At 42.5% G+C, this 11,018-nt stretch overlaps 2 protein-coding genes across 4 annotated transcripts; one reads left to right on the top strand and one right to left on the bottom strand.

Moving 5' to 3' along the window:
• Positions 1-166: 166 nt before the first annotated feature.
• LOC142949906 (E3 ubiquitin-protein ligase TRIM21-like) lies at positions 167-3,091 on the bottom strand. 3 transcript variants are annotated; one of them, XM_076091784.1, is made up of 2 exons: positions 2,933-3,091; positions 167-2,158 (listed from the first exon to the last, which is right to left on the bottom strand). In XM_076091784.1, exon 2 carries the CDS (start codon positions 2,147-2,149, stop codon positions 515-517), a length of 1,635 nt encoding a protein of 544 aa, XP_075947899.1. In that variant the 5' UTR covers positions 2,150-2,158; positions 2,933-3,091; the 3' UTR covers positions 167-514. The 3 variants fall into 3 exon arrangements, with proteins under 3 accessions (XP_075947899.1, XP_075947900.1, XP_075947901.1); XM_076091785.1 differs by having other exon boundaries at positions 2,890-3,061; XM_076091786.1 differs by having other exon boundaries at positions 167-1,999; positions 2,933-3,035.
• Positions 3,092-4,235: 1,144 nt separating this feature from the next.
• Positions 4,236-10,546, top strand: cdc6 (cell division cycle 6 homolog (S. cerevisiae)). Its single transcript, XM_076091780.1, has 12 exons — positions 4,236-4,668; positions 5,909-6,176; positions 6,488-6,745; positions 7,267-7,466; positions 7,898-8,046; positions 8,340-8,446; positions 8,617-8,756; positions 8,861-8,961; positions 9,237-9,304; positions 9,418-9,596; positions 9,869-10,009; positions 10,185-10,546. Exons 2-12 carry the CDS (start codon positions 5,921-5,923, stop codon positions 10,275-10,277), a joined length of 1,692 nt encoding a protein of 563 aa, XP_075947895.1. The 5' UTR covers positions 4,236-4,668; positions 5,909-5,920; the 3' UTR covers positions 10,278-10,546.
• The last annotated feature ends 472 nt before the right edge of the window (positions 10,547-11,018 follow it).

Below are 11,018 nucleotides of genomic sequence, written 5' to 3'. Positions count from 1 at the left end.
TAAACTCTTCTTCTCTGGTCACAGCAGCTGAATGTTTTATTATTAGATTTTGTTGATTCATTTTCTACAAATATGAATAAATAATTCATCTTTTATTGACCCCTAAAAACACAGCAGACAGAGACCTCTTGATGCTTCTGTTGATTCAAAAATAATGAAAACTAAAACCCTGAAACACCTTTTATTAAACTAAAGAATAAGTGTTACATGACTTTATCCAATAATGTGTGTCAGTAATCATAATGTATTATATAAATGCTTCTTATTCCTGAGTACATTGTTTTTGATGATTCAACAGTCTTGAAGGCAGGTTATGCAGTTATTAGAATGAATTAGACGACATTATATAATATCAATCAGTGGCTTAATGTCTGTGTGTTGGAGTAGAAATACATTTACAGACAAATAGAAAAAAAAACATCAAAATCAATAAAGTTTACACCGTAAATCACCAATAATATAGATTTGTTACATTAAATGAAAGAGTCTCTCTGTAGAAGATCAAGTGTTTGTTCTACTCAGTGTGATTGACAGGAGAGATGATCAGAGGAGCAGAGTTTTTACCACCAGCATTAAAACCAGGACTAAAGACTGGGTAGAGTTTCTCAGTGAAGCAGCAGCCAGTAAAGGAGTAGATAAGAGCTGCAGCATCAACGTCATAGAAGGAGACCAGACCCTCCTCATAATCCACAAACACCCCCACCTTCTGAGGCTGAGACTTCAGAGAGAGACGGACTGATGGGTCAGTAAGAGCAGAGTACTGATTCTCATTAATCAAACATATCGTCCAGTAACCATTCTGAGGAGTCCGTGTGATGATTCCCTTCCTGGTGATCGACTCTCTGGCCACTCCTAAAGACCACCACGTCTTCCCTTTAACCTGAACCTCAAAGTAAAATCTTCCTGAAGAGAAACTCTGCTTTGCTAAAACAATAACACAATAATCAAATCTCTCTGGATTGTCTGGTAGATTCTTCCTTACGTCACCATGTTTAACTTGTTTTCCATCATCAGACAGGATGAGTTCAGGATTTGCTGTATCAGGATCAAGTGTCACATCTACTGCAGACTGCTGGACCCTCTTCAGCTCGGCCTCAAACAGCTTCTTCATGTGTTTACTGAGCGTCTCCTCCAGCTGGTTCACAGCTCTCACCACAGTCCCCTCATGTGAAGGTGGACTGACTCTGACTCCTGTCCAGTTCTTGGTGGCTGGAGGAGTGTTCAGGGTCCTGAAGCTCTGGAGGAGGAGGTGGTCTTCAGTGTGTGAGAGCTGAACCACCTCAGTGCTTCTCTTCTTCAGCTCAGAGATTTCCTGTTCCAGCTCTTTGATGAAGCCTTCAGCCTGTTTCTCTGTCTTTCTCTGCTTCTCTTTGATCGTGTCGATGAGCTCGGCCTGGCTTCTCTCAACAGACTCCTTCAGAGCGGTGAAGACCTGAACACCATCTGCTATCTCTCTGTCTGCATCTTCCTCACTGAGCTCCACTGAGTGTTTGATCTCCTGAATCTTCACTCGTCTCTTCTGGATCATCTGCTGGATTTCAGTCTCAGTCTTCCCCAGCTCGGCCTTCTTTCCTTCATATTCTTCTTTCAGAGGAACAACATCATGTGTCTTGTGGTCTAAAACAGTGCAGAGCATGCAGACACACATCTGGTCGGTCTTACAGAACAGCTCCAGAGGTTTATCGTGCTTCGTACACATCCTGTCTTCCAGGTTCTCCACAGGGTCGATCAGCTGATGTCTTTTCAGGCCTGACATTGTCAGATGAGGCTCCAGGTGAGTCTCACAGTAGGAGGCCAGACACACCAGGCAGGACTTCAGGGCCTTCAGTTTGGTTCCAGTGCAGACGTCACAGGGAACTTCTCCTGGTTTGGACTCTTGTTGCTCTGAGCTGCTGGCTTTCTGTTGAGCTGACTGTCTGAACTGAGCAGCCATCTCAGAGATGAAAGTGTTGACCCGCAGCTCAGGTCTAGAGTTGAACACCTCTTTACAGTTGGGACACTGAGTCTGGACATTAACGTTCCAGTGTTGAGTGATGCAGGCTTTACAGAAGTTGTGTCCACATGGTGTGGTGACTGGATCAGTGAACACATCCAGACAGATGGAGCACAGAAACTGATCTTCAGTCAGCAGACAGCTGGCAGCAGACATATCTACACTCTGAGGACAACAAGTGTGAGAAAACAAACTGTTATCACATCTTCAGCAGCAGCAACAGTGTGTGTCAGGTATTGTTTTCACATTGTGTGTCTCTGTGTGTCATCATGGTAGAATGTGTCCTGGAGACACCTACTGTAGAGGAACATTACAGAAGAGGGTTTGAGTACTTTAGAAAGGTGCTCACTAAATAGAATTTAAACACACAGAGTGATCCTCCATCACTGTCACATCACATATTAAATAATAATACTGCTACCCTGCTGCTTATATATTATCAGAGTGAATTTATATCATTTGTAAGGAGCCTAATCATTTTAATTCCACTTTTATATTGAACACATTACTATTTACTGACATGTTTGGACCTCAGGTTGAATGTGAGGTGAACTTCCTGTCTGAGTCGAGCTGAAGTGTTTGAGTTGAAACACAGTAAATATTATCAGCTGAACTTCCTCACAAAGACAGACAGCAGGAACTACAGAGACAGAGACGTTTAGAGGAAAGGCTTTACAGTTCAAGGATGTTTACCAAAGTACAGAACAGTTATGTAAGTTATAACACATCAATGTTGTTCCTCTATACTCAATAAATACATCCACACATTACATCAGATGCTGTTCTCTGTGTTTGGACAATCCAAAGGGAGCAGCAGCTAGGCTAGTTAGCTTCTAGCAGGCCTAGCTTATCTGCTGCTACTTTGTTCTTTGTTATGGATCCTGGTTTGAACTCACTTTTGACCAAATGTTGAGTTTCTCTGTAGAACAGTGAACTCACCAGAGTTTGTCGGAGACTCTGTTGTTGAGAAGAAGCTGCTGGATTCAGTTGAATGTTTCTTTGGAGAGAAACAGAGAGACTTGTCTCGACTGCAGCTCTGCTGTAGCTCAGACTAACTTTCACTTTCACTTCAGGAGAAGTGACTCAGCAGCTCTCCTCTCTCACAGTTGCTCCTCCTCTCAGTGAAGCTCTGTGAAAGAGGGGGATGAAGACCCTCACAGCGCCGCAGAAGCATTGACAGAGGTGGTGGTTCATGACGAGAACCATTCATCTGGAAAAACCATCCAACAAGGTTGATTAAGGACTATTTTATTGTCTGGTTATAAAACTAATCTAAGCCTTTCAATATACCCAAAATACGCCGATACAATCTCCTCTTCAGGTGTCGGAGAGAGTTCTCAGATACTTAAGTGTTTTTGTCACTTCTCATTTTAAATGTTTTATTTGAGACTATTTATTCCCCTCGAGAGATGAGCAGTCTCATCTGCTTAACTTGGTCATGGAGGCATCAACATTTAATTGAGATGTTAAATTAACAGTGAAAACTCATCATATCTTAATTAATTTAACACTATTATTCATAATTACACTTCATGTTTACTTCTCCTGATCTTTACCTCCTATAACAAGGTCCATAGGGGCATCTCAATAAATAAACATGTTATATTATATTATATTTTATTGATATATATATATATATATATATATATATATATATATATGTATATGTGTGTGTGTGTTTTATATTATACTGAATATTATTATATGATATATGTATATACTGAATATTATACTGAATTCCCTGTGAGAGTGACAACAATAAGATGTCCTGACGTGTTTGTCAAAGTGTTATTTACTGCTTTTTTTCTTATTGGAATAAATGTTAAATATTTAACTGCAAAGTAGTAATGTGTGTTTGATACCTTAATTTTTTTGCATTAAATCAAACTGGGATGTTTGCTGATGTAGCATAAGGAGCTTTTATCACTCTCTGGGCCTTGGTGTTGTCCCTTAAGTACAAGACCATCACTAGCCAATCACGGTGGATGGGCATCATGAGAGAGAGAGAGAGAGAGAGAGAGGGAGAGAGAGGGAGAGAGGGAGATAAGAGGGGGAGAGGTCGTATTTCGTAGAACATAAAGGAGTCACCGGGTTACCTCAGTATCATTCTCTCACGGCAACAAGTCGGACCATCATCAGAAGATCTTCCACTTCACTCACGGACTTAATTATGAAGTTTCTTGTAACTTTCCTGATTATTTGTCTGTTTCCTCAAACTATTCTGGGTAAATTTGCATCGTTCTCTACTGCCCTTGAGTTTATCTAATGTTACCTTAAAAACAGGGATATTTTAAATGGACTCTGGTACTTAAAATTCGGGACGTCACAGACGGATGTAACAAAACAACAACTGAAGTTCCCGGGAAAATATAATCCGCCAAAAAACAGTGTTCTATTGAAACTCCCGCCACATATCCTGCCCGGCTTCTCAAGCGCTGACGTAACTTCCCCCTTACAACGCTGAGCCAATCAGCGTCGGCGAAGCTGCTGCGTCACCTTCAGTGGACCAATCAGAGCGCGGTGACGTAGCGCACAGCTGCCCAGGAGGAGAATTGGCGCTAGTTTGGAGCTCAGTGTGCGGAAGGAGACAGACGGATAGACACACGCAGAGGACTTAAAGACGAGAGGAAACACTCTGCTCTCAGCTGAGAACACTTCTCACAACGTTTAAAAAGGTAAATCTGTCACTAACGCTTTAATACAAGCCGGGAAACGTTTAATATGTTTGTGCATCGTAACCGGAAGAGAGTTCTTCTTCTACTATTCAGAGTTGGTTTGCTAGTTTAGCGTCTAAAATACAACAATTACTTCGTTCCACTTATGCAGAAATATTCTCATAATACCGTAATATGTTTCCGATTAAACTGCAGTCATGTAAATCCCGAAATGTGAGTATATTTTATGTAAAATCATCCGTTTGGACCTCTGCTATCTTGGCGCCATTTAACAACCACGCTGCATGGTTTGTTCTGTTGGTATTTTACTGTAAATAAATATATATTATATATAATATACCTGCTGGATAAGTTTTTACGAACTCTACACACGTTACAGTTATAGTATAGATTCCCATGTTGTAGTATTTGTTGGTTAATCTGATGTTAAACATGAAGGAGCTACATTCAAAATACCGAAACTTTATTGTAATCTTTCAATTACAATAACCGTGCTGTAAACCATTGGGGGACAAAACTGAGTACATTTACTAAGTACTATACTTAAGTACGACTTTAAGGTACTTGTACTTTACTTAAGTATTTCTATTTTGTGTTATATTGTACTCTATTTACGTGATACCTTTTAGTTACAGATGATATAATAAACTACCCAGAAGTGTGTAAAGTAATGAGCTCTACCTTTACCAAGTGATGAACACATTATTGCATCACTATAATAATATGCATTATTCTGCACAATGAGTACTTGTACTTTAAGTGCATTTACTAATGCTGTTACTATTTGTACTTTTAGTTACTTTTTGTACTTTTACTTAAGTTAAGTTTTGAATGAAGTATTTCAACACTGAAGTATTGTTACGTTTACTTAAAACATTTACTTTCACCACCACGGCCGTAAGACAACAGCTGCCATTGTATGATATGTTGTAGTATTTAGTATATTATCGGTGCCTAAATATTCTTTCAGTACCTTTTTAGTTTGCAGTCTTCATCTCAGACAAATACAGAAAGATAAAGGAACATTTGGTGTGTGCTCATTAAAGTAAAGAAGTATATTTGCATGATTTAAAATCTGAAGTACTTGTAGTCGAATGGAAACAACAGTAACGAACTGAAATAAAACACAAAATACATTGTGGTAAACATTAAATATTGTGGTACCTGACGGATAACTTCACGTCTCCAGGCGTTCCCCGGGTGTGTATTAATCGATCTGTCTTTCTCTGTCATGTTTCAGAGTGAACACAACATGCCGAGTACGCGCTCTAACGGTCGGGCTCAGCCCACGCTCTCCTTCCCGCGCCGCAAATCCTGCAGAGTCTCATCCAAGACGCCCCAGCTGGACAAATCTCCTCCAGCGCCGTCACCGGCCGAGCCCGGACCCCAGCGGCCCGTAACGACCCGGATCGGACCGCTCTCCCCCAAACTACCGGCCGGCCGCCCGTCTCACCTCTCACTTCCGGCCCTCCAGCCACGGCTTCCACTCAGCCCCCGAAAACGCACAGGTGAGCACCGGAGAGAATTTAGCTCCCATCACCCGTCTATATGAGGGTTACAAAGCTCTAAAGGTGGTGCGTGGTTGTGGGGAAGTTGCTTTTTTTTAATGAGCAAACAACAACATTCTGGTAGTCGTTGAGCTTTATACCAAATATTTAATCCGTGACGTTATTTACAGCGTCACAAATATCCACGTTTGTTCACAAACGTTCTGGTTTTGGCCGCTTTGTTGTTTGGCTTTGATTATTATATTCGAGGTCTTGCTCTTCATCAACGTCATCACGCTTTTGTATTTTTTTATTTATTTTTTAATCTCCAGGTGATGAAAACGTCTGTAACCTCGGCGTCGCCCTGCTGGGTTCGCCGCCCAAGCAGAGCAAGCCGACCCCTGCTTCGCCCAGGAAGCCGGTCTCCGACGAGAACTCGCCGGTCTCGGCTCGCCGGCGGCTGGTCCCGTCCTCGTCACCGCTGTCTCCCGCCGCCGGATTGTCTCCGAGGCGCCAAGAAACGCCCGCCGGGAGCCCGGCACACCAGAAACCAGAGAGGAGGCCGCCGGTCGTTCGGCTCTTTGGAGAAAGTAAGAGACGACGTGTGTTACTTAATAATCCAGCCGTTGTGTTTACTTCCGTTTTGGTCCAGAAGATAACAGATCACAGGTTCCCAGAGCCCGAATTGACTCGATTTAAAATGTCTTATTTTGTTGTTTCAAAACCCAAATATGTTCCGTGTAATATCACAGAAACAATATTCAGTGTTTATTTGTTGAAATGTGTTTTTAAGCCTTAAGTGTTGGAGGAGGTTCCAGCTTCTCCAACGTGAGGATTCAGCTGATTTGCGTCGTTACAAACAGAATTCTTTTTGTTTTGATCTGCTGAACAAAAAGAAGACGTCTGCAGACTTCACTTCAGGTTTTGGGCAACTGTGATGGACATTTTCAGATGTTGTATGATCCAAAATGATTAGTATTAATTAAGTGGCAAACGTCCACAGCTAACTCCGTCTCACAGATGTAAATCCAGCTGCAGGGATCTGATCATTAAACGAGGATGAATTTGACTTCAGCGTCGCTCACTCCATCACTTCTCCTTTCTCCTCCAGAGTCGAGGTTTGTGAGCGTGAAGCAGGCGCTCCACACCGCCGTCCCCGAGCGGCTCCTGTCCCGGGAGGCCGAGCGGGCGTCCATCCGCTCCTTCCTGGAGGAGAAGGCCCTGCGGCGCCTCCCCGGCAGCCTCTACATCTCCGGAGCCCCGGGAACCGGCAAGACGGCCTGCTTCAACTGTGTGCTGCAGGAGATGAAGGTACTTTAGTAGTACTTATGGTAGTGAGGGTATCTTACTGTAGTAGTAGTTCACAGTGAAAGTAGATGTTGAAGGCTGCAGTGACACCTACTGGAGACTTTGAGTCACTGCATGATTCTAAAATGTACCAATCTGCATAATTTGTACTTTTGGTACTTAAAGTATATTTTGATGATGATGATGCATGTAATTTAATTAAGACTCTTACTTGTAATAGAGTACTTTTAAGCTGAAGTATTACCACGTGTACTCGGTTCTACAGGAGAATGGAAGAAATAAACACGCTGGAGAGATTTGATCACAATGAAGTTTAGTGTTCTGGAGATAAGACCGTGAAGAGAAAGTTGTATCGATCTGCTTCCTGTTTAGAGAATAATAATAATAATAATTATCATTCAGTGTTTTTATGTTGTTGTTGTTGTTTTTAACAGGCCGAGCTGGCGTCCGTTCAGACGGTGCTGGTGAACTGTATGAGTCTGCGGAGCTCCCACGCCGTCTTCCCGCTGCTGGCCGACAAGCTGCGAGCGCCCGGCGGGCAGAACGGGCTGCAGAGGTTCTTGACGGCCCCGGGGCCCGCTGTGTGAGTAACCTGACCCGGTTCTGAGGAACCACAGAGAACCAGATATGTGATGCAGCCGGTCACTGGGGGAACATTCTGCCTCTAGAAGTCTTTTAGTTTAATAACAAATTGAATTCGTCAACATTCGTGCTGGAATAAAGCAAAGCAGATGATAAATAATTAAGTACAAATTGCAAATATTGAACAACTGCTGGTTAAGACTTTAGAAGAACTGCGTTTGTTTGGTTCCGTGTCGTTTCTGCCTCGCTGAGGTTCTGATCCGATCAATAACCGGGACTCTGTTTGGTCCTCAGGCTGCTAGTTCTGGATGAGATGGACCAGCTGGACAGTAAAGCTCAGGACGTCCTCTACACCATCTTTGAGTGGCCGTACCTGCCTCTGTCTCGCCTCTGTCTCGTCGGTAAGAGCTTCGCCCGCCAACAATAACGCATCGGCTGTAAAATACACGAGTGAAGACATTTAAATGTGATTCTATGTGAGCGTTTTATTATAATCTGTATCAGCGGTGTAAAGAGACATTCTGTGTTGTGTCTAAACTAAAGGACATAAATAAAGATATATATTTTTCAGGTATCGCCAACGCTCTGGATCTGACCGACCGCATCCTCCCCCGACTGCAGGCTCGGCCTCACTGTCGCCCCCTGCTGCTACACTTCCCTCCCTACAGCCGGCAGGAGCTCACGGCCATCGTCCAGGACCGGCTCTCTCAGGTAGACTGAGATTCAACATCTTGAACAAAGTAAAACACGAGTGTGTGTGATTGTCTTGACTTTTAAACGTTTGTATTGATTTGCTTTGCCGCTGCTCCTCTCAGGCGTCGGCTGAAGGGATCCTGGACGCCTCGGCGGTTCAGTTTTGTGCCAGAAAAGTGTCGGCGGTGTCGGGAGACGCCAGGAAAGCTCTGGACATCTGCAGGTACGAGTTTCTCCCGCCAAAGTAAAGTTCAATCTTGGTGTTTTTTTTTGTTTTTTTAGAGCATAAGCTGTTTTGCTTTAGTTTAAATCTGCCAGTGTTGCTTTTTGATCTGATCATTATTTATGTGGTTCATCATAATAAAATATTAATTTAGGAAGATGGTGAAAATCTTAACAAACCTTTTGGATCAAGTATGTTTGTCTTCCTGTTTTGATTCTTTGAGTTCGTGAAGTCAAGAGTTGCGTTTGTTTGACATTCGATTGTTTTTATTTCAGGAGAGCGGTTGAGGTTGTGGAGTCTGACGAGAGGAAGAAAGCGTCGGATCCAAAAGCTGAAACGAAAGGTGAGTTTCTCCTCCGTTCACTGAGGAATTATGGTTAAAAAAAAAAAAAAAGTGCGAACGTTCTCAAGAACCGTGAACGCTAACAACTCGAACCACTCGCTGTCCTCGTGCAGCGTCGCGGGTCAGCCTTCCTCAGGTGGCGCGTGTGCTGTCGGAGGTTTACGGCGACCGGATGGCGTCTCGGTCCGGCGGCGCAGACGGAGAGAGTTTCCCGCTGCAGCAGAAGCTGCTGGTCTGCTGCCTGCTGCTGCTCACGCGCAACGGGAAGAGCAGAGAGATCGTCCTCGGGAAGGTGAGTCACTCAACTGGTTCGTGTTCAAATGAAAAAAATTTTAATAGACCAAAGTAGATGTTTGCACGATACTGAGACAATAACGTCTCATTATTTCATCCTGTAAAATACATTACAGTAGAGCTACTGTTACTATACACAGATATAATGGAAATAACCTAATTCCTTTCCTCAGCTGCTGTAGTTCAAATGTCCAGCAGGTGTCGCTTTAGCTCAGATCATTTAAACTTTAGACAAAGTGTGAAACTGATTTTCTGCGTTTCATGTTTCAGCTCCACGAGGTTTACAGCCGTCTGTGCGCCCAGCGGCAGGTGTCCGCTGTCGGTCAGGGAGAGTGTTTGTCTCTCTGCGGTCTGCTGGAGAGTCGAGGAATCTTCTCTCTGAAGAAAGCCAAAGAGGCTCGTCTCACTAAGGTAACCTTGGAGATCAAGGAGATGCCAGAAAATAGTGTCGCGTCGCTCTGTAGCTTTCCAGTTCGCTGCTTTTTGTGCGTTTTATGTTCTGGTTTCGACTCACAAACTGCACCGTGCGTTACCTGTGAATCCTAAAGTCGAGGATCTAATCTCAGACGTCTGTTTCTTCCTGCAGGTGTTTCTGAAGATCGAGGAGAAAGACGTTGAAAACGCTCTGAAGGACCGAACGCTGCTGGGAAGCATCCTCGCTGCAGGACTCCCCTCATGATCACAGTTTACTTTTTATCTACAAAGTTTTTTTGCAGTGTTTTTTTTTTTTTTTTTTTTTTTTCTTGTTTTTGCAGAGAATTTGTATATATTTTATGATAATATTATCTTTTTATTTGTTTTTCTCATACTGATGTTGACGCTCTGTTTTTGAGTTGTTGAGAAAATGTTTTTAACTCGTCGGTTATGATATTACAGCATTTTGTTTCAGTTTGAAACGTTTCTATTTTTATGCTGTAAATATACAAATGTACAGACATTTTAATCAGATTTCCTCTTGTATGTTTTTATTTTTTTCTCATTCCCAATATCACTATTTGTGCTTCGGACAGAGAGACTAGATTAGTCAGAAATAGTAAAAGAATTCATCAGAAGAAAGGGATTCATCACTCGTGACAGTAACACTTTTCCATCTGTCAACCGACTTTCTCCACAAATAATCAAACAACAAACAATATGATGATGATACGGTTCTTGTAAATAAGCCGTTCAACATAAATAAAAGTTTGTAGACTAAAGATCAAAACAAGCAGTTAGTGAAGACGCACTTAAAGTTAAATTCTAAGTCTGTTCGGTCACTTTCTATCTCAGGTATGTCTATCTAACGCACAGTGAAACTATTTCATAATCTGTATATTTGCAGTATTATGAACTTTGTGTCTGTGGCGACGTTCCCAGAGAAATAATGCAGTATTACAATTATTCTCTAGTGTGTGTGTGTGTGTGTGTGTGTGTGTGTGTA

Source organism: Anarhichas minor, unplaced genomic scaffold (genome assembly GCF_050575085.1).
Source record: "Anarhichas minor isolate MPS153535 unplaced genomic scaffold, ASM5057508v1 ptg000014l, whole genome shotgun sequence".
Classification (NCBI taxonomy): domain Eukaryota; kingdom Metazoa; phylum Chordata; class Actinopteri; order Perciformes; family Anarhichadidae; genus Anarhichas; species Anarhichas minor.
This window is presented reverse-complemented; position numbering and strand designations above follow the sequence as displayed.

Excerpts from the sequence above, each read along its gene's own strand:
- LOC142949906 (XM_076091784.1), bottom strand. The coding sequence starts at position 2,149 with ATGTCTGCTGCCAGCTGTCTGCTGACTGAAGATCAGTTTCTGTGCTCC.
- cdc6 (XM_076091780.1), top strand. The coding sequence starts at position 5,921 with ATGCCGAGTACGCGCTCTAACGGTCGGGCTCAGCCCACGCTCTCCTTC. Across the intron at positions 8,757-8,860 it reads TCCAGGACCGGCTCTCTCAG|GCGTCGGCTGAAGGGATCCT; the intron begins GTAGACTGAGAT and ends TGCTCCTCTCAG. Across the intron at positions 9,597-9,868 it reads GAGAGATCGTCCTCGGGAAG|CTCCACGAGGTTTACAGCCG; the intron begins GTGAGTCACTCA and ends TTCATGTTTCAG.